Source organism: Pocillopora verrucosa, chromosome 1 (genome assembly GCF_036669915.1).
Source record: "Pocillopora verrucosa isolate sample1 chromosome 1, ASM3666991v2, whole genome shotgun sequence".
NCBI classification, from domain to species: Eukaryota; Metazoa; Cnidaria; class Anthozoa; order Scleractinia; family Pocilloporidae; genus Pocillopora; species Pocillopora verrucosa.
The window spans coordinates 20,362,824-20,387,519 of record NC_089312.1 but is presented as its reverse complement, the minus strand read 5'-3'; the positions used below and the strand labels follow the sequence as shown (position 1 = coordinate 20,387,519).

General features: G+C 37.5%; 4 protein-coding genes across 8 annotated transcripts; 2 read left to right on the top strand and 2 right to left on the bottom strand.

Annotated features, from left to right (window-relative positions):
• The first annotated feature begins 883 nt into the window (after nt 1-883).
• Nucleotides 884-6,900, top strand: LOC131781216 (allatostatin-A receptor-like). The gene is made up of 3 exons (XM_059097866.2): nt 884-964; nt 3,702-3,955; nt 5,159-6,900. Exons 2-3 carry the CDS (start codon nt 3,733-3,735, stop codon nt 5,944-5,946), a joined length of 1,011 nt encoding a protein of 336 aa, XP_058953849.2. The 5' UTR covers nt 884-964; nt 3,702-3,732; the 3' UTR covers nt 5,947-6,900.
• Nucleotides 6,901-10,348: 3,448 nt separating this feature from the next.
• Nucleotides 10,349-15,436, bottom strand: LOC131781196 (uncharacterized). 2 transcript variants are annotated; one of them, XM_059097838.2, is made up of 8 exons: nt 15,239-15,436; nt 14,945-15,110; nt 13,844-14,007; nt 13,572-13,628; nt 13,157-13,267; nt 12,764-12,893; nt 12,246-12,354; nt 10,349-11,776 (listed from the first exon to the last, which is right to left on the bottom strand). In XM_059097838.2, the coding sequence occupies exons 1-8, from the start codon at nt 15,373-15,375 to the stop codon at nt 11,628-11,630; spliced, it is 1,023 nt and encodes a 340-aa protein (XP_058953821.2). In that variant the 5' UTR covers nt 15,376-15,436; the 3' UTR covers nt 10,349-11,627. The 2 variants fall into 2 exon arrangements, with proteins under 2 accessions (XP_058953821.2, XP_058953822.2); XM_059097839.2 differs by lacking the exon at nt 13,572-13,628.
• A 63-nt stretch (nt 15,437-15,499) lies between these two features.
• Nucleotides 15,500-21,779, top strand: LOC131781212 (protein NipSnap homolog). Of its 4 annotated transcripts, none has more exons than XM_066165487.1 (8): nt 15,500-15,778; nt 16,601-16,723; nt 17,487-17,587; nt 17,786-17,846; nt 18,735-18,884; nt 19,031-19,117; nt 19,661-19,744; nt 20,102-21,779. In XM_066165487.1, exons 1-7 carry the CDS (start codon nt 15,592-15,594, stop codon nt 19,735-19,737), a joined length of 786 nt encoding a protein of 261 aa, XP_066021584.1. In that variant the 5' UTR covers nt 15,500-15,591; the 3' UTR covers nt 19,738-19,744; nt 20,102-21,779. The 4 variants fall into 4 exon arrangements, with proteins under 4 accessions (XP_066021584.1, XP_066021581.1, XP_058953843.2 ...); XM_066165484.1 differs by lacking the exon at nt 19,661-19,744 and adding an exon at nt 19,513-19,596; XM_059097860.2 differs by having other exon boundaries at nt 18,741-18,884; nt 20,102-21,775.
• A 1,873-nt stretch (nt 21,780-23,652) lies between these two features.
• Nucleotides 23,653-24,675, bottom strand: LOC136276894 (uncharacterized). The gene has a single exon (XM_066161090.1). It carries the CDS (start codon nt 24,673-24,675, stop codon nt 23,653-23,655), a length of 1,023 nt encoding a protein of 340 aa, XP_066017187.1.
• Between the last annotated feature and the right edge of the window lie 21 nt (nt 24,676-24,696).

Genomic DNA, 24,696 nt, shown 5'->3' with positions numbered 1-24,696 from the left:
AATGAATTTTTGAACCTCATCCACAGAGATATTTGTAATATTGATTAAAATGCGATTCATTAGGTAATTTTATTTCTACCAACTTATGACAATGTTCTGGGTTTTTTTCTTTTTTTTTCCTATCATAATTTACACTTTCCTAGCTTTGTACTTAAGAGTCCTAAAGGTTTATTTTATGAGGTTAAAATTGTGTCCTAATTTTTTTATTATTATTTTTGTTGTTGTTTGTGATGTTTTTCGTAGGGAGATCATCACCCGAGGCGCAAATTACTGAGGTATTGTTATAATGATTGTAACGTGTTGTCAAATTACAGGGTATAATGTGACATTTCGTTTTAGCACTAGACAAAGTTCAGTGAATGATTTAAATATTTGGCATCGGAAAGATCATTTTGCTTATTCCTTTCGTGTTCTTTTCCATTTTCTCCCACGCTTAGCTAAAATCACATCACGTGAGGAAAGTATATTTATAGCCTTAAGTTAATGTTTCAGCGCAAACCTCACGGTCATTGCGGGGTGTCCCTTAGCTATTTTAAGTCGACATAACGTGTAATCAGCGAAAATCCAGCTATCAACTTGAAAGTTTTGACACCTCGGTCATAAACCTCTTCCAAAGAAATGATTTGACGAAACTTGTCTTAATCTACTCCGACAAATTTCCCTGCAAACCCGGCTTAATTAGTGGCGAACAGTGTGACATTGTTGTATTTATCCTCACTTGAGTATGACACGAGTTTACAGAATCTTTAGGGGCCATCTATAGTTTTGCTTAGCCAAAATTTTCATTAAGTCAATTGAAAAGAAAACTTATTTGTTGCGCACGCCGGGCAGGTGTTTAAATGTTGCTAGAAACAATACAAAAGTAAAACTTTTGCATGACGATCAAGAGTCGACCGAGAGATTTCTTCGGCATTATCGCCTTTTGGTACAAGCTCAAGGCTTAAATTAGTTTTAGAACAGAGAGGTGAGCTTTGAATTTTTGTCTTTTCACATATTTCAGTTATCGAATTTTGATTTTAAAAACATAGCAGAATTTAGAATTTGGGCGAATAAGGACAGGAGAAATACAAGAAGCATAGTTGGGCAGCTAAACACCATTGCCTACACTGAAGCTACAACGAAGCAAACGATAACTTCAAAACGCTAAGGTCTTGAAATTGCTAAGAGAGATTTCAGTTTAACGCAGCTCACTGTCATTTCACTCTCATGAACTGGTCTAACCACATTTCAGATCTTTCATTCAGATCTTTCATTTATAGCCTCTACCCATATCAATATTTTTACATGCAGGGAAATCGGGTTCAAGGACCATGGAATTTTTCTGCGACAGTACTATTGGTTAAGAAGAGAAATACTTTTTTGTAAGTAATACAAATGAAAAAAAGAATATGAGCAAATAATGAAATTTCAGATGACAAATTCAAATTGTCGAAATGGTTTTTTCCCCATTTATTTTAACTAAGCTTAATGAAGCCGGTGATGTTATCAAGAGAATATAACTTGGCGCTGGTGCCACATGCTCAGAAGACGAATATTTAAGCAAAGAGTTAAAAGATTTTTTTGTGAGCTCTCAGCTTCTAAGCTGGATCTTCTAAGATGGATGTCAAAAATATTATTACAATCTAAAAGAATAACAGTTTTACTTCGATAAAGAGACAGGTGTTTATTTCTGTCATTTATACGTTCGTGAGCCTGATTTGATCTTAGTGCATATCACGATATTGGAAAAGTTCTTGCAAATAAGAAAAATGAAATTCTAAAAGCTAGATGCTTTCTTAGCACCATACGTGCTAACTGCCACCTGTTAAATGACTTTCCCACTCAAATTTAATCGGAAATGCATCATATTGCACAATAATAAGGAAAACAAGTCTGAACCTTTCTTGCAAATTTTTTCTCAGCTTCTCAGCTGGATCAGGAAATATTATGCAAACATGTTTTAAAATTCACGTTAAACCTTCGGAGCACCTTAGTTGACAACCTGCTGCTCGTATTTCAATGCAGATCACATTGTGAACGCAAAATATTGCACAAGACGTGGTAGCATTTGATTTAATGTTGAAAGTCTAAGTTCCTTATTTTTTTATTTATTTTTTTTTTTTTTTGAGGCAAAGAAATTGACATCGAACCCTCTGGCGTGTAGTCTCTCTGTAGTTTCCTTCATACGATAATTTCGATCGATGACCATCTCGAGACTGCGTTAGGAATTCTGATAGGAAACCGTTTGGTCACTACAAAATTAAAAAATAGTCGTAAAAGGCAAGACTTTAGCATGAAGAATACTCAGTTACCATGTAGTGGCGTAAATTAATTTATTACCATTCTACAAGTAACACGCCTTAAATGTCCATGAGCCGTGTCATATTTAATTACATACGATGTGCATTTGTTATGCTTTCACCCTCACATCACCAAAGTTGATAACGTGCATAATTACATCTATCGGTGTGATTTTCCACGGAATAACTTAGCGCGACTAAGGAAAAATTAACATTAAAAGTGAGGTGAAGAAGAGTTCAGCTGATCCTTTTGAAAAATCATCATCCTCAATCATCTGTGCCTTTTCGAGTTAGCAGAAGTTACCTTCACTGTTACAGTATTTTTACTGCAAAACAGGCAAGTTGGCGCCACTGTTAAGACTGTTCTCCTTTGTTTCACTTGACATCACCTACTTGTTTTAAATGAAAAAGAAGGGGCTGTAATCTATTGCGTTTTTTATTTCTTTAATTTCACTGAAGATAAAACATAGACAGATATCGAAATTTCTAGAAGTTTATTCACTGGTGTTTAGTTGTCAGTCCCATTACAATATTTTTTTCCCCTTTTACTAAGTGATAGCCTTTGCCTGGGCCAATATTTGTTTTTCGTTTCCTCATATTGCGCTAAAGATTGATGACATTTTTCTTTAAACAAATTTTACGATCTCAGAGGAGGGAGATTTGTCGTTTTAAGTTCAAAGAAAGCAAAGTACAAATCGGTAATTAATGTTTACTGTTCCCATGGCGCTATTCCTCATTGGTTTCAACCAAATGAGAAAATCATGAAACATCACCCGCTGCTGGTCTCAGGAACTTATCCAACCTGTTTGGATATGAGTTATGCGTGTGCTATGTCTAAAGTACCACAAACAGACGCCACTCCCGAGTAAATAGTATAGCTTACGACTAACTTACAACGAGTCTAAAAGCCAGTTTTCTTCTCAGTATTATCTGAAATAGCTGTAAACTGAAAATAGAACAGTAATAGCTACCTCTAGATTTCTTGACAGTTTTCAGTAGCAAAACGCTTAAATAATATAATGCATCTTAAAAACCTTTTCAAATAGATATCGTTTGTCGGTTTTAATCTCCTCGGGAAAGAAAACATCCTTATAACAATTCTTTGTCAGGGATTGCGACCAATTTTTCAGATCAGTCTGAATCAAGATCTCAAGCAGCTAAGAAAAACATGATCCAAAAATACGGAAATACTTAAAAATCGAACGAAGTGTTCTCTTCCAGTCATTATTTGCATTTTCGGATAAGGAACAAAAATGAAAATTGACCACCGAACAGGGTTGCTTTTCGTCAAACAGTGAGTGCAGTTATCGAGCGGACTGAATGAGTGTAATAATTCTCAGAAATAAAAATACCTGCTGTCTCCTCATTACTAACTCTTTAAGCTAAACAATCTAAATAGAACTTTTCGAACATCTCCTATAGGTTCATTACATCTACAACTGAGAGAAACATTATGGACGATAACACCACGTGTCCTCCAACAGCGACCGTCCCTTCCACAGCACCGCCTCCAAAGAGCCAGGACACCACTCTGAACGTGATTTTCTGGGTTATCGCTGTTGTTTCCTTTACTTCCAATTCGTTATTTTGCATTGTGCTTCTTAGAAAACGGTCCATGCTACGGAAGGCCCATAATATTCTACTGTTCAGTTTAGCAGTCGTAGACATGCTAACTGGTGAGTTTCATTAGCCAGCTCTGTATGTTTTATCAAGTTGCGCTTTCTTTTAACTCCCAAAAGAGACTAACATGAAACTTCTCCCTGTAATATCTCTTAATTATCCAGCAAACAGGTGATGAGAATACTGACACTTATTAGGTAGATTTTTGTTATCCTCATCTAACACCAAATTCTCATAACTAATTCACAAGGAAATCTGTAACAGCTAGAGGGGAGAATTGACAATAAGATCGTGGGTTAATCCATGAAGCTTACTCAAATTTAGACTACGCACCTGCCAATCCCTGCCCAACTTTTTAAGTCAAAAGCGTGACATTCTCATCCTCAGAGTGCTAGATTTTTCGTGAAAACCCGATCACTTCCGGAGACGTTAGAATATTCTAGGAGACGCTCTGATATTCTGGAAGATGCTCCGAAGATTCAGGAGAGCACTCCAAATACTTTGCAAGGTGTCCTGTAGGGTTGGCAAAAGCATGTAATCAATTCCACAACTGAAGGTTTTAGATAATTTAAGATCATTGGAAGGGACCTTTTCCTCTGTCAGAATGATTCGAGTTTTATTTTACGCCACATGTTTTTCAAAAATGTGTAAGTTCAGGCTGTGACTACACGAATTTTGCTGCTGGGCTTGAGAAACCAGTTGCCTGGCGTAACTGGGCGTGAGATCGGATTTTTCGAATGCAGAAGTGCGAATCACACCCAGGCTTGATGGTTGGTAGGTTAAGCAGACACTTGATTCATTTTCATAGAAAACAAGAAATTCAAGCAAACCAAATCATTGCAGGTTATGCATAGAATTTGGAGCCGCGATTTTCTATCTGTTGACTGAGTATTTCCGCTGGAATGAAAAGTGCGCTTAGTTGCCAGAGTTCCTCGCTTCCTGGGAAAATACAAAGAAAGTCATAAAACAAGGGTTAAAATCCATGTTTGCGACAATCTATCTCTCAATCAAGTCGTGTAACCTTTCGGTAAGGGTAGTCACTCGGAAAGTAGTATTGTCGGTGCCTGTTAAAGGTCTGGTCAACTTGAGTGGAGGTCATCAATAAGTTTAATTTTAAGTCTTCAACAGTGCTTTTCAGGGTTACTCTCACTTGGACGATCCATTTACACGATTTGATTTAACTCCGCTTTTGTAGCTACTCCCTAACCTGTAATCATCATTCTCCACATCACTCTAATTTCAATTCGTAAACCGTTTAGGAGTGTTCCTCGTGGCTACTCCCGGATATGCCATATCCAAGTCTGACTACCCAGTCCCTCTCGGACTACGTGGTGAGATTTTTTGCCGCCTGCTCGCCAACAGATATCTGCTGTTCGCAATGGGAAAAGTTTCCATACTTCTTGTGGTCTATCTGGCTGTTGAACGATGGTATTGCGTGTTCAGGCCAATCAGATACAGGAATCAGTTTAACAGAAAACGTATCATCATATCTGTTTTTATCATGTTTATTGTGACGTGTGTTCTTTCCATGAATAAGCTTTTTGAAACATGTCTCGTAGGTAATAAGTGTGTTTCGAAGAAAGCGCCTTACGGCAAGTACGGCACTCGAGCCTTTATTATCACTTACAGTTTTGTGGCATTTTACATTCCTTGTTTGTTGACATGGCTCACATTTGCCCATATTATGATAAATCTCCCATCATCCCCTGGGGAAAGCGTAGAAAATGTGAACAAACGAAGGCGACAGAGATTGCTTCTGCGCATGTGTGCCTTAACAGCGGCCGCTTTGACAATCTGTGTTTTCCCCTCACAAACCATTTACGTTCTCAGTCCTTTCGGGATCACTAAAATTGGTAGTCCTGTACATAAAGGGTTTAATATTCTTGTGTTTATCAACTCTTGCGTGAATCCGTTTATCTATTGTTTTACAAACAAAGAATACAGGAAGGAGTTTAAAAGGCTCTTGGGGTGTAACAAAGGTTATCAGGTATCTCCAGAGACCGAGATGGGACCAAATCATACTCAAGCAACTACGGCAATGAATTGATAACATTAACTGGTAAAATCAAAGAGAGACATAAAATGGGTAAAAACGGGCTTATCCTACTTTGACATAGTACATAAAAACGCAGTGAAGAAACAAAATTGTTTTGGTGGGCTCATGATCAGCGGAGATAATTGAGAAAATTTTTCCGTGACAACCGCTGTTCCCACGCATCTTCATCGACTTAAAGGTCTGGAACGGGCTGGAGACAGTATTGTATAATAGAATTTAGCGTAATGATCTAAATCCACTGCACGAAAACCTTGTTGTTCTTGCACCAAGACAAATTGTTTTACCAAGTGCAAAAAGACACGAGCTTAGTGTTAATAACTATTAATGGCGTATATTATGATCTCATAGCATGTTTTCTTGACTTTGTATAGAAACATTTAAAACCAAGATATATTTTCACGTAATCTTTCTAAGTATACATTAGAACTTGAATTCATATATCTGAAAATGTGACCTCTAAAGGTGTAGCACATAGCCACATCGACAAATTTGCGCATACCTAGCGGTATGCTACCTTTTTCAGGAAAAAGTAAATAGCATTTGCTTGTTTCAAAAGTTGTAACTGACTACCTGCAACTTTTCTTATTACGCATGCACTTGGTGTAATATGGTAGAATAAACCTCAATGCTGCAACAAGGACTTTGAGGTCGGTAGTGGAAATTATATGCGAAGCTTCTATAAATCTGAGAGATTGCCACATTTACAGATTTATTTTAGGACAATCAGAGAGTCAATTTTTTTTTAGTTGTGTAAAAAAAGGGTAAATATGGAGATAAAAAACAAGAAAACGAAAAGCAAATTCAGTGCCCAAACTTAGAGACATTCCTTGATCTACAAAAAAATAATGCATGGAGGTACTATGTGGTAAAAACACTCAAAGCCTTTATAAGGTTTACGTTTGCGCACTTTAATGTTCTACTGATTAGTAAGCTTAAAAATTAGAATCTTGGATAATACCGATGTAACAGCCGTTGCTGAAAAAAAAACAAATAAAATAAACTCTGTGTGCGACTGTGAATATATGAAAATCATACATGTGAACTGCGGTTTAAGAAATGAATATGTAGGCGGTCTTCGCAGTAATTAACACTACTTAAACAGTAGTGAAAATAAGGCCTGAAACAAATTCAGGCTTGTACGGGATTTGAACCCATGATCTCTGTGATACCAGTGCAGTGCTCTACCAACTCGGAGCTAACAAGCCAACTGGGAGCTTGTCATTATGTTAGTTCCTAATAAGCCCGTGAAGTTATGAAACCATGATTGTGAATACATGAAAATCCTATATGTGAACTGCTGTCGTTGATAAACTTTCTTTACTTCTTATAACTTTACTCTACTTACTTACTGGGATCTAGCTCTGCTCTATAGAAAAATGTTGGTCATCAGCTTAAAGATATGACACTTACTGAGCTGTCAATCTTTTACCGTCGTCACCGTTCCGCACTGAACTAGCGAATCACTTGAAACGGATTCTGAATACTAAGTACTTTCCTTCGAAATACTGACTCTTTACATAATGACTTTCCACCTTAAATTTCTTACATTCTCAGTTAAGTTTTGGTAAAACAAAACAGGATTGGCGATACAAAAATTATAGTGAACTTATTGACGGAATTTGAATCTTATTTAAAAAGATATCTACCGAGAAAATAGCCTTTGAAGACCGTTACGTAACAACAGAATTAACAGATAATTCGAAAAAAGGGCTTATCAAATACCACCCCTAAATTAAACGAGCTACGTGCTGTTCGTATGAGTTATCTGGTCACAAATTCAGTGCGGAGGATTAATAATGGTAATAGGACTGAGTGGAGTCCACTTCGGTCTGTATCATACGAGCGATTAACAATTTTAACAATTTGTCAATCACAAGTGTGATTACATACAGAATTGGACGACACGAAGTCCCGTTACCAATTAATCATAACCTCTATAATTTTCGAAAAAGCCAATGCATTTATCACATACATCTCCGATGAAAACAATGTCTAAAATTAAAAATCCTCCATTTTGGAAATTCTCCTTTTTTTATCTGGATAAGTGGTTGTTGCTATGGTTATTGTGATCGGTTCTGTGATTGGTCGATTAAGTCGAGTGGACTTAGTGTGATTGACTGCTTCAACTATCCGATTACAGCCAACTGTCCGATTACACTGTCCGATTACACTGTCCGATTACAACTGTAAAGAATGATAAGTGAAAAATAAAGCAGCTAATGCACCAATCACATTTAAGGAAATTGTAATGGTTATGATAAATAATGGTAATTGAACTGAGTGGAGTGCAATTTGGGCTGAAATCATAAGCGTGAAATCACAAGTATGATTTCAGACCAAAATTGCACGACACGAGGTTCAATTACCACTTTATTACATCCATTTTGAAATCGCCCAAATACAGGACTTGGTCAGTTCAAACATTTTATTGATGCAGTACTGAGCGGGTCAGAAATTAAATTTATCCATTTTTTGAAGAGAAAAAAGTAAGACTTTTGGAAACAAAAGTTGTAAAATTTGCCACATAATACTCTTTGTCTTTCATTTTTCTGCAATCTGATCGGTTACTTTAAACAAGCCTTGAAATCTGATTGGTCGTCTTGTTTTTAGTGTAGCCTCCTCATTGGCTGGGAAAAAGATGCGATTTAAAGCAAAAAATCGTGCGATTCATGAATAAATCACATCAATTCCAGCCAATCAGATTACAGGGACCACTAGTGATTTAAAAATATGTGGAGTAAATAATGGTAACAGGACCGAGTGGAGTCCAATACGGTCTGTAATCATACTCGTGATTAACAAAATCGGACGACCGCTAAGCGGGAGTCCGATTTGTTAATCACGAGTATGACTACAGTCAGAATTGGACGAAACGAAGTCCTGTTACCAATTAATCAAAACTATGACAAAAATTGAGAAAGAAACTAAGCATTAGGTATACGTTTTCATAAGAAAAAAACAACAGTTAACTCGGCGAAATAAGAGACAACAGCGTGCGCACGTTCTGTCCACTTACACAGGTATAACGTGTCAACTGATCCTTTAACTGTCCTATTACACTGTCCAATTACAAGCATGACGCGTACACTGTCCTATCAGTGCTCAAATCGAGCTGGTGATAACAAATCACGTTCGAGAATTTTGTTATAGCTTTGATTTAAGGTGTAAGTCTCAGACAGCTAAAAAGAAAGAGGTCCTGAACGCATTAAATTAAAAATTAAAAGTTGTTTTCCTGATCGGGAATTCGACATAGAATAAACCTAAAAACGAGCCTAAAGGGAATCGAAAATATATTAATATAGACCGGCCTGACTTTTATCAGAGCGATTTATATTCCTCCAGATCATCCTAATTAACATGATTGGAATATAGCTTATCGCAAGATTATCGAAATATTCTACTTCAAATTCTGGTTACCGTAGAAACTGATCATCTGTCCACAAGTCAAATTCACGATAGGAGAGTATAAACCTCACAGAGAGAAAAGATAACGATTTCTCTACTCGTAAAGTTCTATATTTGCTGAATGGCTTTCGATAATATATTATTTCCGCTCACTTTCTAACACTTAAATGAGTTTAAAACACATATACAGAAAATTCGTGTTCGATGTTAAGTTTGTCTTTTAACAGAGTCCATCAGTCAATTAGACTCAGAGTGTTTCAAGAGAAGGGAATTTTCTGTAAGTTGAATTGCATCAGCTAATTTCCCCCGCAACTGCGACGCAACGTACTAAGGGGTGGGGGGGGGGGTTAACTATGTTGCGTCGCAATGGTTGGTAAATTAGCTGCAGAACGAATCATGCTTAGCGAAAGGCACCAAGGACTCTCAACCTGTCCTTCATCAGTCTTCTTTAATCTTTTTTCTTAGATAAAATTCTACTTACAGCAAATTCACTTCTCTCGCTTTTCTTCGACCACTCTTCGTAATTCTGGTTGACTCTCTCTCTTTAAATCAGACCAACCGACTATGAACTCTGTGGTACACAAATGAACATCAACCTACGCAATGCTTCCGTTCAAACAATGACTCTTTGACTGCCAAAGCCAAAACAAGAACTTAGTGTGCGTCCAAGGTAAGGTAAATAGCCCGAAGAGGACATGTTCACAGATGGAACTTAGGCACAAAAAGGCACAATCAGAAAACTCATCGAGATAGCTGAACCCGATTAACCTTGGACTTTGAATTCAAATATTTCCTAAATGCTTGATAAGAAAAAAAAATTGCTAAAATTATAACTGAGTACTTTACAGCACACGCTTTTCGGGCTGGTCAACCAGTCATCGTGTGTTTCGTACACTTTGCTAAAGTTTCTGTCAACCAAAGGGCGTTTAAATGCTTTCGCGTATAATCAACCATAACTCAATATATAAATGAGAAAGAGTTCCAAGTTGTATAGTAATTTATTTTTGTTGTAAAATACTTTCATCGCACTTTATCCAGTCCAAGGTAATTCAATTCATTATACTATGCTTCCTTCGCGAATTAACAGCACTTTAGACTAGATTTCAATTTTTACACCTAGCTGGCTCATACAGATACATCGGTTTCACTTCAACAATGATGTATCAGATTCACGCTGCGAAAGATTGAAGAGCAGATTTAACGAAGCTTAAAAGTTCAGGCAAAACTGCATAAGTTCTTTACGCAATAATGTAGACATATCCGGAGCCCGTTTCTCGAAAGTCCCAATTGTTACTGGTCCCGAAAAGCTCTTTGCTGTTTTCCATGTTGACATTAGGGATTAGGATCTTGAGAGTCTTGAAACTTTTTTAAGAAATAAAACTATATGGAAACAAAACCTAGGAGACTGGTTTGTGAGCTAAGATATGCACCACTATTACTTCAAATTTAGATTTTAAAATACGACTCCGGCTCTGTGAAGTGACCGTGACTTTCGAGAAACGGGCCTACGTTGAAGAGGGAAAGATTCCTGTCGCACACCGTTAATAGTTGCATCTCCGTGTAGGATGAGAAATTTTCGGCATTAAGTCATTCGTCAAGTCCTGTATCGGTCAGTAACAGAACGAGACAAGACAGCCAACTGCGAGAGACGCTCCATTTTTTGTGTGGACAAGTGAAAACAGCCGCTTTCATCTGCATATCGGCGTTTTAGAGAGGACGATAGGTGAAAGAGCATCAAGTCGTTACCAAACGGAAGCCCAGTAGCGTGCATAGGTGAGAGAAAAACTAAAGCGCCTGTCTGTCCAAAGACATTTTGAGTCCTTTCGGTTTGGGACTGAGAGGGATTCTTTTCAAACGAATTAGTGTTGTGGGAGACTTGGTTATACTGTATGCTTACTATTGGACATGTAGGACTGTAGTCTTATTTCGTTATATAATAGCCCATTCTTTTGAACCTTCAGAATAACTGAGATCCGCTGATACTGTATTCCTATCTTAACACCTGACCTAGCTGAGCTTCTGTTGTCTTACTAGAATAGTGCTTATGGGTCGCGTTTGTTTGTTCGAAGTAAGATAGACATAGCTGCGCAAACATTTTCATAGGCTCATTCCACCATTAGTGTCAACCGGGTTTTGAAGAAACCGGTTTAACGTATTCTACATGTATCTGTAAGTTGATCGACCGTGACCATTCTTGAGGAACCGCACTGAGTTATCTTGGAACAATTTTGCTCAGCATTTGTCATGTAGAATTGCAGTAATTTTTGTCAAAGGCAGTCTCCTAGGAAGTCCACGACTTCAGAGAGTTCTCTTTTTTTGGCTTCGTGATGTGCCCATCTTTCTTCTGCAAGTTTCGGTGTTACTTTCCAACGATCATGATAAATGACTTGTTTACATGCTGGACATTTCTTTCCTCCTGTAAAAAAAATTAGTGAACGATCATGAAAAACAAGTGAATATTAAAAGAGAGTGAAGTGAATTTGAAAATATATTGAATTTGATACTAAGAAAGTGTTCTTTTAGTTGATGGGGCGGGATTGGCAATGAAAAACTACTCTGCAACATCTCTTTGAGAGGATAAAAACATGTGCTGTGTTTCCCTTCCAAGTTTTAATGAACTTCTTAAAAAAATGTCAAAATCAATCATTACTTTAAGTCAAACAAAACAATAATTATTATCAAAATAATAATTATTATCAGAGCAGCTGTTTTCATTTTAATTTCTTCTAAATCTTTTCTCATGAATTGTTTGCTAGAGTTGTGCTGAGATCCTAAATCAAATAGCCCTGCCTACTTTTCCCTAGTGCAGAAATCCTGCAGTACTGTAGGCTGTCAAATAATGACTTTACTTCTCTTAAAAGTTTGTCAAACAAGGGGTATCCTACCTTGAAAAGGAGGTGTTTTCATGTATTTGTCCAGACATCCATAATGAAATAGATGATTGCAGTAAACACGCTCAACATACTGATGATCTGTGGGTTCTGTAACAGCTTCCTGTGAAGAGTAAGAATGCTTTGCTTAATTATTATAACACAAGGATACAGATCTTTACCATCAGCAAGAGGCAACCTGGAATAAGCACTGCACTCACACCAACAGGTGAAAATGTAAAATAACTCTTTTGAAATACATGTTAGTTACATTTCCCCTGGAAAACAATATAGATCTCACTCCCTATAAAGTGGATCTTTAGAAGGAGAACTTTCAAAGAAAATTATGTAAACATTCCTTGCAAATGAAGTTTGAATATGTAATACTCTTCAGGAAATCAAGTATTGCCAGCCTTAAATAAGGGGCTACATAAGCTCTCTGAAAAAAATTCATTCATCTTCATGGTGCTTCATGCATGTGAGTGATGCAGTTTGGAGTTTGAAGAGTGCACATCTTCCTATCTTGAGATTACCTTTGGTTCTTCAGGGAGAGCTTTTTTTTGACATATAGGGCATCTCTCCTTAGGACATGGTCTGGCGCACTGATCAACTAGGAAATCACACACTAGCTTCAATGATGGCTTTGGTTCAAATGGTGGATCTCTGGAAATAGAAAAGTTACCATCACTAATGTTTTACTTTTCATCACCAGATACATGTATATGTTCCTTAAATTTATATAAAAGTCATGCCTATTGGAAAATAGGTCTGACCGACAACAAATGGGTCTGAAAATTCCAAGATCTTTCTTGAAAAGAAAGATCTTAGAATAAGTACCCAAGTGAAGTTTAGAGAGTTTGTGAAGAAACAATATCTTCTACAATTAAAAGCTTAATAATTCAGCTTTTAAGTCAGGCTTAACATACTTTGGTTTACGTCGCAATGGTGCCTCAACACATGTTCTTGCTATGTCAACAGCTTGACCAATAAATACTCTGACCAAATTCTCAGGAAAGTTTGAATCTTTCAGGTCTATCCTGTAAAAAAAATCATGAGAAAATGATTTGCCTGGTTTTTAATGGGCAGAGGGGCTATGTGTTTACCCCAAAATTTCCAACAAAGTTACTCTAAGACTTGTTTCTTTGTTTCAAACATATGCAGGGAGGTTTTTAAGTTTAGGGCATGAACTAGGCTAGCATGAACCTGGATATTGACTATATCTGGAGCCCAGTCTGACAATAATTGACCCATCTCATTGAAGACAAAGGTAAGACTCACTTCTCAATGATACACATATTCCAGCAAGAGGCTAATTTATTCAAACTGAAACATTCCACATACTTTATAGCAGAAGTGTGATAGTCATCAGGAACAGTTATCTTCACATCCAGATAATATCTAGGGGTAAATAATTTTAACAAAACACTACTGTAGAATATTTGCAGTTAAAATCCAAATACACTAAGTGGAGTATAAATACATATTTCACATTAATTCAGTACAAATTTTCTGTGATATTTGGATAGTTGGTTAATTTGCACTGTAAAAAAAACTTGTTTGACTGGTTTGCTATGTGTGCCTTAAAATTGCCTCAAAGGAGAAATGCTACTTACTTGTCTTGATTTATATGTATGTTGAGCACTCCAGCTTTCTGTTTTATTTTCAGTTCGTCACTATCTGATAGTAACTTTGACTTGATATACTGCAGCTCATCAGAGCATGCAATCAAAGGATTCTCATCAAGAAATCTCCTCACAAATATAAGCATAGGGATAACCTGAAAGAAATTTTGCTCTACAATAAATAATATCTACAGCCAAAGACATTAATGAGTTGTTAATCGTAGCCTATTCTGTCTGATAAGCTCCCTTCTCATAAATTTCCTCCCCTGTCATATTTAAAAGGCCCTTAAAGCATGCTCTAATAAACCCTGTGGTGGCTTCTATTTAACAGCTCATGGCACATTTTCCTCTTGTTTTGGTCTGTTGTGTCTCTGCAATGTAAATTTATTTATTATAGGATTTCTGAAACATTTGTGTATGAAATGATAGCAAATGTTTTCACCTTGCATATTCAGTACTGCTCAAATGTAAGTTTACAGTGTTCACTCGATACTTGATCCTCGATAGTCGAAGCAATTGAGAATTGAGGAGTGAGACGCTCAAAGAACTTTTTTAAGATCTCAAACTCCAGTATCAAGAAAACAATTTAATTTTTGCATGCAAAGCAATAGTGAGGGACAAAGCACTTGACATGCAGCTCTTCTTTAAACACACAAACAGCTTGCAGACATGCAAATATTTTCCTATCACGCATAAAAAAGGAAACAAACACATTTTTACTGAAGTTATCATCTACAGCTGTAAGCATTTGATGATAATTTGATTCCCTTTATCCTGTTGACCATGCTTCTTACTGATTGCAGCTAATGTTTGAAAAAATTGAATATTTATGGTTTGTTCTGAATTATTGGAAGGAATTCTATTTTTCCTTTAATGTAAAATATGTCTAACTAAATATCCCTTCCCCAAAAATTTAAATTAAAATTTCAACAAAAACCAGGAAAGTGACTTAATACTACATATACAATGTTGGTAAGATCAAGGTTCCAAACACTCGTGTGATAATCTTCCAAACACTCGTGTGATAATCTTCCAAACACTCGTGTGATAATCTTCCAAAACTTAATGCTGGCTGGAGACAACACCACTTACCTGAGGCTTACCCAAGAATTTCTTAGCCTCCTGATCACAAAGTTCCATCATTTTAGACAACAGCCTTGGGGGCAAAGTTTTGCTTTTCAGTTCTACTAGAATGCCATTGTTGGGATATTGCTCAGGAAATTGAAGCAGGACGATTACATTCTTGAATTTCGTTCTCCTGATGGACAGACAAGTAAGAGCTCGTATTAACTGGGCAACTCCCCAATTGAACCCTAAGTACCCTAGAGACCCCATCTTTTATTCCCAATGAATTTTTGTGACCGTAAAAAAGGAACATTCTCTTACGTGATTCGAACATTGACAGCAACCGGATGACAAGAAATAATCTCAGATCCCTCCACTTTTTCGCTCAGTGTCTTCTTCACAATTTCTAGTTCATTTTCAATGGCCTTCTGCGTCTCAGGATCAGAAACCAAAGCCATTTTATAAACAAAATACTTCGAAAGACCGGCATGAAAAATGTTGGTAAACTTTCACTATATAAATTGTGCCCAATCCTTTTCAGCGAAACCCGTGAGCCCGCGTCCTAGCAAATATCACCGCTGACATTGGCTGAGGGTTTTAATAAATTTATTTCTCGTTGGTTAGATGGTTATTTTTTGCTTTTTTTAAACTCAGTTAGAACTCTGGAACCTATTATGGCTGCTGTTATTGGAATAGGTTTGCGTGGTTTGTGTGGCTTACGCCAAACTGTAGGTCGTCAAGTCGCTGTTGGGACATGGCTCCACAGTCAAAAGCTATCCACTTCACCTATCTCAGGTCAGGCTACAGGATCACCGAAGATTTACGAGATGCGCACGTACTACGTGAAACCTAAAGCTTTTGGTAAGGAAAGAAGTAATTCGTCATGAGCAATATTCTTGAAGGGTGACCCTGGGAAATATAGAGGCATTGGAATTAATGGACAAAGTTTGACCTTTTGTGAAGGTAGCACTTAAGGGTTTTCCTCTGATTTTGGGAATGGTACTTTGATATCTATAATACATTCCTTTCAAATCTGACCCACAAAGTATAAAACTTCTGTGACGCCAGGTAAAATCAACCTACAATCAATCCTCTTCTATTAGCTGTTACCATATTTGTAGAAGTGTTTTGATTCCCCAGATGAAAGAGGGAAGGTTTCTCTTAGGAATTTTAGGTGGGCGTGTGCAGCCCCAATTATCCTAATTCAGACCCATTGTCGGACCAAAAATTACCTGTATAATCTTTAGCTATTCTCACACCAGCCTTCAGAAATATGCATTTGATTTGCAGTTACCACGAGGTCAAGAAGTTGTGAATTCACCTGAAAATTCAGCTTCAGTGAATGATGTGTTTGATTACAACGCTTTCTGTATCATTCATCTGGCGTAGAAAATGCAAATAGGTCTATATACTCTCTTGGTCACAGTTGAGTGGGACACATGCTTTTACAATGGACTTGACTGTGTGTAATGGAGTACTGGCCCTCCTATGCATCAGCTTTTTAAGGCTTCATTGCTATGGATATATCTAAAGTTTTATTGTGTTGCCATGTCAAGTGGTGAAACTCCTTCCCTTTCATTTACTGTTTTTGATTTAAAGTTTACCAAAGAGTGGCTGGTTTTTGAGATAAGACAGATATCAAAAATATCTTCTCTATAAGTGACTTTTTTCTTTGTATTGCAGCTGAGTTCATGCAGTTAACATATGATTACATACATCTAAAGGCTGACAGTAATTCAAAATTGAATGGCTACTGGACAAGTGATATTGGTGGGCTAAATGAGGTCACACACATTTGGGAATATGGTAATTTTAGTTAGTCACAAATCGCTTGTCTCTAGTTGCAAGGGTTGCAATGAACATAGTTTTGTATTTGGATTGCTTCTAAATTTCCCTTTGTTATTCTTAAATGTGCCATGCTTCTTCTCTCATTTCCATGAATGCCTGTCCAGATAATTTTTCAGTTCCTTGCAATGATGTTGATGATCCCCTAGGAGCCATCCTAAAAATGACATCCAGTGTCCCTTCTTACTGAGTGTCTTAAAACTTTATCAAAATTGAAAGTTACAATGATGGAGGACAACACCATGCATTAAGAGGAAGGTTAAGGAGACTATAGAGATCAATAGGAGATATCCATCACTTAAGAAAGACAAGGGGCTTGAGCTTCTTAAGATTTACAGCACTATACTCCCATGAGAGGACCTTGCTGAGCTAGTAAGCGAGTGATTACATAATTTTATACTCTATGACCACTCACATTCCAACAGACTGATGAAAGCTGAGCAACTCAGACAAATATATCCAGGAAAATCAATCAATTGCTTTACCAAAATTGATGACAATGGCCAATTTTAAAAATGCAAATACTAAAAGTGGCCAGCAAGATCTCAAGCCTCTTCAACTGATATGGTGATATAAAGAATCTATACCTCTCAGTTAGTGTTTTAGGGAAAAACCAAATTAAATGCAACCCTGTTTTACTTTCTACACTCAACTTAAAATTACTTTACTGTGAGGATTCTCATGATATGGTATGATATTTAGCTAACTGAATATTATTTCTTAGACAGCTACACAGAGAAGATGGAGGCACAAAAATCTCTTTTGCAAGATGAAACCTGGGTCAATAACTACAGAAAGAAAATACTAAAGATGTTGGTTAAGCAGGTACAACCCTCATTATCTGAAATAATTTTGAGAGACATTTTATTTTTTTCATAAAATAACTTTTTCAAATAACTCTCTGCTTGTAGGGTTGACAGATTTTTGAGTAACCTTCCTTTTTACAGAATATATACTTAAAAGGAAATCTGCCTGATGGCATATGAACAGTATATCAAATGTTTTTTTTCATTTGGTTTTTAGGATAACCTGGTGATGAATCCTTTCCCTTGGTTTGATGTGAAACCACCACTTTCAATAGGGGGTGAGTGATGTATTATGTTATTTTACAACTGAAATAAGTTGCTGTGGTAACCATAATCATAAATGGATCATTTTTTGTTGAAAAAAAAAACAGGGTGGAAAAGTGAAAATAGTGCAAGAAATAGTAGTTGACCCTTCAACTCTCGCGAGTGACCAAAACAGAGCTTCTCCTTACATTATCAATCCAATGCCCAGCAGACAAGTGATGACAATAAAAATATCAAGAAGGGGATCAGTAGTTGATCCATTACACAATTCTCCAAACTCACTTTATAATAATTGTATGACAGACATTAAGGAGAATTACTAATGAGATCTTGGGAATGAAAGGGTGAAAAAGATAGTTAAAATTTAATAGAAAAGATGGCAAATAAATTGATCATGAATTTTTGAAGGCCCCACTGAAAATTGCCTCAGTGGGTGGGCTCCTTGTCAAAAATTATAGATATAGTTATTTATTATTACTATTATTACTGTTATTATTACTGTTATTATTACTATTATTATACTTATCAGTATAGTTATTTTATATATAGTTTCTTTCTTATTTTTACATTTTTAATTATCTCTTGGTAGGTGCAATTATACTATTAAAATAATGTTGTTAATTTAAATGTCAACCATAGTGGTTCTGTACCGAGGATGCTATACATGGCAATGTGTAATCAATAGACCTGTGTGCTTATTGAAGACCTTTAGTGAAGCTGTTGAAATGTCATGATCATTAACTAAATGTGACTCTATAGAATATTGTGATTGCTCAACCTAATGGAGTAACTTTTATCTCTGTTTATTTAATAATTGATCTGAGATGAACATTGAAAAACTTGGTAATGTTACCTTCACAGTTTCTGTTTCATGAAATAAATGAAATACAATTTTACGTTAGTTTTAGGTGTTTATGAACTACGCATGTATGATTTAATCCTTGGAAAAAAAGAGCAGTGGGAACACAGGTTCATTCAGGGATTTTTTGAGAGATGCAAGCTCTCTGAACCTGTTGGTGTCTGGTTTACAGAATTTGGTCCTATAAACAGAGGTACTGTCAGAATTTATCATTCCTTATCACAATAACATAAAGCTTGAAGCCATTTTAAACTAGTTTGCCACAGCAATCTTGGAGCTGATTTCGTTTTTTTTTTAGTCTCAACCTGTTTTGTTTTGCTTTTTGTTTTGACTGTTCAGTTGTCATGTTGTGGCCCTACCAAAGCCTTGATGATCGTACTAAGATTCGTAAGGATGCGCAAGGACTTGAGGAATGGGTTGAAGCAAGTAAGGCCAACATGTTGTCAAATAATTTTGTTTCTGTAAGTTAATGGTGGGTGTTTAGCCAAACCTTCATATGATTTTTAAGTCAAAGAAAGTTGCTACAACTATCCAATTCCTCAACACCTAAGGCAAAGAAAAACTCCAAAAAAGCGTCTTGAAGTGGAAACCACTTTGTGAGGAATCTAGACATTTTCCCTTGGCAAAGAGTCTTGAGAGTTTTAAAATCAATTTCCTTAATTCCTTGACATGGACATCTGAATGAAGAAACTGAATGAAGAAATTGATAAGGAAACTATTGACATAGTTTGTAGGTATTTGAAGCAATGTTAGCTAATTAAAAGGAAAGCATCATGAGTGACGTGAATAAATAAAAATTTCTTACTTTTCTTTTTTCTTAGTACGAGACTGCTCTTCCTTTTTAGCGAAAGGATATAACAAAGTTCTTGTTCCAACTGAGTTCTCTCCATGGAAGTAACAGACAGGTTGACATTTAATTGTGTTTGGAATTTATTATTAAAGAGCTGTGCATGATTTTTCTCTTTTTAGTTCGTGACTGTCTTCCCTTTGAAAAAAAAGCGTTTTCTAAGGTTCTTATACCAACACAATTTTCTCCGTGGAAATAGATCAGAGGTATACCTGTCTTTATTGCTTTTTAGAAAACAGAGGTAATTAAGATTCAAAAGGGAGGTTTGACCTAAGCATTTACCACTTGCGTAATGGTAGAGTTGATTTAATGGACTTCCACGCAAGCAAAAGGGAAAAAAGAAAGCGGGTGTACTTTTTTGCATGAATTGTAAGGAGGAATTATGTTTTGGTCACTCATGGGAATTAAAGGCTCCACGTTGGTTCTCTCTCTTACTTTATATTTCTTGGAATATATGGGCTTAAATAGGTTTTTTTTCCGTGGAGAGGTGTGGATCTTCATAATTTGCAATAGTAAATATTGTAGAATGCGTTAAACTCATCAATCTTGGTCTTTCTGTCTAGGTTTAGCCTGAAGCTAAAAGCTGACGTAGGTGGAAAGTTGCCTGAATGAATGGTTCAGTAAAAAATTGTCTTGCATAGTAATTCTTTGATGGCGTACAAACTCCCAAGAAAATAAAAGTCTTGACTGACCAGGATATTTTTGAAAAAAGAGCTGTTTGAAGAGTATGATTCGCTGGTGGAACTAAAGATGCTGGTAAACTAGGAATGAGTTTTTAAACGGCAGGGAAATGCAAACCCAGGCAATTTTACGGAAGAGACTTTCAATAATATCATGTGTACGTTATATCAAGCAATATTAATAACTAGTGAGTTTCAAATTTCCAAAAAACATAAACAATTTTTTCAGTAATTGTAAATATCTAAGTCCAAGCGATTTTCTCTAGCTAGGTCTGACTCAGCAACATTTAGCGAGCTTTTATGAATAGTTTAGTGTGGAAAGTAGGCGGAATGATTTGGACTGGCCGTTGTTGTTCATATTTTTTTAAGCAAATGGTGAAAAGAATTAAGAGCAAATTGCTGCAGTTACTCTCTCCGTTTTGTAGCAGTATATATAAAAAAAACTTAATCGCTCATACTTTTGTTTCACAGTATGATCCAGCATGTCTGGATTTATACTTTTGCGTATCACATTTTCTGAACCTAGCAAATAACAAAAACTAGAAAAGCTGCATTAGGAACATATTTGTTAATGAAAATGGTCAGAGCACAACACCAATTGAAATACTGACGGAAATCGAAAACTCCTATTCTAAACTTTGCAAGGAAAATTCACTTACTTTTGGTGATTCTATGAACTTTCTTGATGGAGTAAACAATACCAAACAAAGTTTTTATATAAAAGAAACTCAATCGAGTTGAATCGTTCAAGGAAAACAAAACACCAGGAAATGATGGCCCAACCTCTGAATTTTACTTACCCTGGCTTTTGGTATCTTTTGGAAAATCACTCCATAGAATCTTTACACTGTCCCATGTTCATGATCAACTCTTTTCTTCTCAGAAACGAGTATTAGTGATTATTGGTGCCCTTTCTCACCAACAAATGTCGATGTGAGAATAGTTTTAAAAGCCTTGCTAAGAGGCTCGACCCGTTTCTCTGTTATTCATTACAATCAAATTGCATTTGTAAAGTGAAGATCTGTGTTAATTTGATGCAGTGTGGACCACCCGGGATAGTTTGGAAGTGGAAAAAATCTCTGGAATCTCGGTTTTCATTGATTTTGAAAAAGCATATGATTCTGTTGCCCATGATTTTCTATTCAGAGTTTAAGAAAAATTTAACTTTGGATCGTATTTTATGCAGTGGATAAGAACCTTTTGAACAGATATATCAAGTTGTACCATGAATAACGGTTTCAGCACAATTTCTCTCTTGTACAGAGCGTAGGATTCGTCGTGATCCTCTCTCAGTCACCTTTGGTTTTTTATCTTGGGCCTGAAAATTCCCGCGCGTTATATTACAGATAACAGTATGGAAGGAATAAGGAGGAATAAGAATTTAACTCCATTCGCTGATGATATGACCAGTTTTTTAAATATATGCTTGCTCTTGTGTGCGGCTGTTTAAGTGTCTAGAAGCATTTTTAAGATTTTCTGGTAAACAAAGTAAAAAAAAAATCCCTGAAGCAGCGGTGAAAGGATACCTACCTCAAGCATGTGGAGAATTCCATGGGCGGCCGTCACCACCAAAAATACAGGGATGTCAAATAGATCAGCAAATACAAAGCTGGTCTAAGGATCGGCTGCAGGATAGCATAGCTAATAAAGGAATGGCATGGCCAAATTATAGACGGTTTAGTGTTCCTTCACGAAACAGAACACCCTACACATGAATAGTTTAGCCAAATGATAACCGGTCTAGTTGCGAGTTGGAACATGAAATTGTGAAATGGACTAGCTCGATTGCGAATAGCTTAGCACTCATTTGCAATACAGTACACAAACGGTGTAGCGTTGCGTCAAATGGCTCAGCGCAATGTCGAATAGCTCAGTGCATAAACCAAACGGTGTAGCGTTGCTTGAAATGGCTCAGGGTAATGTCGAATAGCACAGCGTACGCACAAACGGTGTAGCGTTGCGTGAAATGGCTCAGCGTAATGTCGAATGGTACAGCGTACACACAAACGGTGTAGCGTTACGTCGAATAGTTTTGCAGAACATCAGACGCTCTAGCTCAATATTAAATTGCTTAGCATTACATGCATTAATTGGTTTACCGAATAAAGTGTTTGCAATTAAAGCATTCCGATATCACTTTGATTGAAAAACGTCACAACAGATCAAGAAGGCGACGTGACGTGAAGGCCATGCCCTTAAACCATCTTTGTATTTACTTATCTATTTGACATCTTTGTATTTTTGTGGTGACGGCCGACAAGGCTATCGCGCCGAAACCACCAAAAATACAAAGCGCAAATGGAACAGCGATCTGCTGGGGGCATGATGTCATCGAATGTGAAGACTGCCGCGAAACCATCACATGGCATAGTCACTGTGTTGAATAGTCTTCACTTCGCTTTGTTGTAAAGCAGAGCCAATTCGGTAAGTTTCTCCTCTTTTTTTCCTTGCCGATATTGTATTTATTCGTTGTCGTTCATGAAAGCATCAATTACAATAGTAAAGAGACTGAATTCTACCACGGTTGCCGGCCTCCCGGTTTACCCGCGTTTGTGGGCCTGAATATGTTTATATTATCAAGTAGAGTTATGACGTGCATTAAATGTCGATTGTCGAGCTCTCTTTTCTCTCTCTGACTCACGCTTACTTTTCAACGAGAATTCCACTTCAAAGGCTCTTTGAACATTGGAGGAGTACGTGAGAAGTTTAATTTTGTGTGTGCCCTGAACGCCATGGTAAGAAAACTGATATCTTTGATCTGTTTTGACATTTTTCAATCAAACTGAGTGATATCGGAATGCTTTTAATTGGTGTGTGGACGATAAAACCAACTCGGAAAAAAGGTTGCTTTGGCAAACACTACATGTTGAGATTCATGTTGTTCTGCTGGGCCCATTGTGAAATGCGGTCGATGTCGTTCTGTAAAGATGACACCTCCCCCAAACTGGAAACCTCGGATATTGTTATGTCATCGACGTACTTCCAGTGGCTCGAGCGGAGGGGGGAGTGGGTAGCCAGGTCGTTGATCATTATCAGAAAAAGGATTGGACCCAATTTTGTGCCCTGGGGGACACGGCATGTACGGGCATCCACTCTGAGATGGAGTCTAAGAGCTTAACGGCCTGGCGGCGGCCACTGAGGAAGCTACAAATCCAACTAATCAACCAGCCTCTAACACCTAGATGGATTAGCTTGGTCACCAAGATGGTATGGTCAATGTGATCAAATACTTTGCTAAAGTCCAGAAAGCACACACGGAGGAACTTGCCAGGGCAGTCAAGGGACGACAGCCAATTGTGCAGCAAGTCCAATAGGCAGTAGGTTGTAGAAGTACCTTTAAGGCTGCCAAACTGTGGAGGATCAATATGATGTTTAACGTCATCTATCAGCCACTCGACAAAGAAATCTTCAAGCACCTTAGAGAGCACTGGAGTCTAGGCGATAGGTCGCAAGTCCCCGTCACCCGTAACTGGTTTGACCTTTGGGACGGGTGTTAGGTGAGAGTCTTTCCACCGTTCTGGAAACACGCCAGATGACACTGAGCGATTGAAGATCACAGTTACTGGTTCAGCAAGCTCAGGTGCAAATTTTTTGTGGAGGCGCGCAGGAATGCCATCCGGCCCTGAGGCTTTGTAGGCACTAAGACCAAGTAGCTTACGACATACAGCTGAGGTGGTAATAGTTGGTGGTTGGTCCGGCGATAGAAAGAAAGCAGGAAGGGCGGGGGTGTCAAGTGACTGGATGTCAGATGTAATAGATATGAAATAGCTGTTCAGACGAGTGGCAAGGGTTTTACCTGAGATAATGTTGCCATGTTCGTCAGGATAGCATAACTCGGAATCGGTAGAAGATTTGCCAGCAAGCTTGCTCACCAGGCTCCACCAGCTTCTAGGGTCTGAGGTTTTGAGACTCATCACCTTGCGGGCGAAGAATTCCTTCTTGCGCTTACAGATTGCTATGCGCATTTTATTCCTGAGGAGTCGCCATCTATCGTTAGACCCAGAATGATATGCGCGCTGCCGCTCCAGGATTAATGATTTAATTTCAGCAAACATCCAGGGTTTGTCAGTCGGATGTAGTTTGACACTCTTCGCCGGGAAGTAGATGTTGATCGCGTTGCAGAGGTCGTCAGAAAACGACGATGTTAGACTGTCCACCGATAAGGAATCAGCTGCGCACGTGTGTGCAAACCAGCTATGTACACTAACCCATCTCCCAAAGGCGTTGAGTGCCGACACTGGAAAGCGACGCATTTTAACTACCTTTTTCTTAGCCGTCAGAGTGTTGGAATTGGGTACCCAGTAAACTGAACGGTGGTCAGAAGACCCTAAGTGCGCGCTTACAACAGGCTTGTTATAATAAGAAGCTAGGTTTAATATCACTAAGTCTAAAACATTATTACCCCTAGTAGGCTCGCGGACAAGCTGTTTTAAGGTGTGGTTTGCTAAAATGTTCATGACGTTTAGGGTGTTAAAATC

What these genes read in the sequence shown, in the direction of transcription:
- LOC136276894 (XM_066161090.1), bottom strand. Translation starts at nt 24,675, where the DNA reads ATGAACATTTTAGCAAACCACACCTTAAAACAGCTTGTCCGCGAGCCT.
- LOC131781216 (XM_059097866.2), top strand. Translation starts at nt 3,733, where the DNA reads ATGGACGATAACACCACGTGTCCTCCAACAGCGACCGTCCCTTCCACA. An exon ending in AGTCGTAGACATGCTAACTG is followed by an intron (nt 3,956 to 5,158) that starts GTGAGTTTCATT and finishes TAAACCGTTTAG; the next exon opens with GAGTGTTCCTCGTGGCTACT.
- LOC131781212 (XM_066165487.1), top strand. Translation starts at nt 15,592, where the DNA reads ATGGCTGCTGTTATTGGAATAGGTTTGCGTGGTTTGTGTGGCTTACGC. An exon ending in ACCACCACTTTCAATAGGGG is followed by an intron (nt 17,847 to 18,734) that starts GTGAGTGATGTA and finishes ATTTTACGTTAG; the next exon opens with TTTTAGGTGTTTATGAACTA. An exon ending in ATTTGGTCCTATAAACAGAG is followed by an intron (nt 18,885 to 19,030) that starts GTACTGTCAGAA and finishes TTGACTGTTCAG; the next exon opens with TTGTCATGTTGTGGCCCTAC.
- LOC131781196 (XM_059097838.2), bottom strand. Translation starts at nt 15,375, where the DNA reads ATGGCTTTGGTTTCTGATCCTGAGACGCAGAAGGCCATTGAAAATGAA. An exon ending in TATCACACTTCTGCTATAAA is followed by an intron (nt 13,268 to 13,571) that starts GTATGTGGAATG and finishes TTTTTTTTACAG; the next exon opens with GATAGACCTGAAAGATTCAA. An exon ending in CTCTCCCTGAAGAACCAAAG is followed by an intron (nt 12,355 to 12,763) that starts GTAATCTCAAGA and finishes TACTCTTCACAG; the next exon opens with GAAGCTGTTACAGAACCCAC.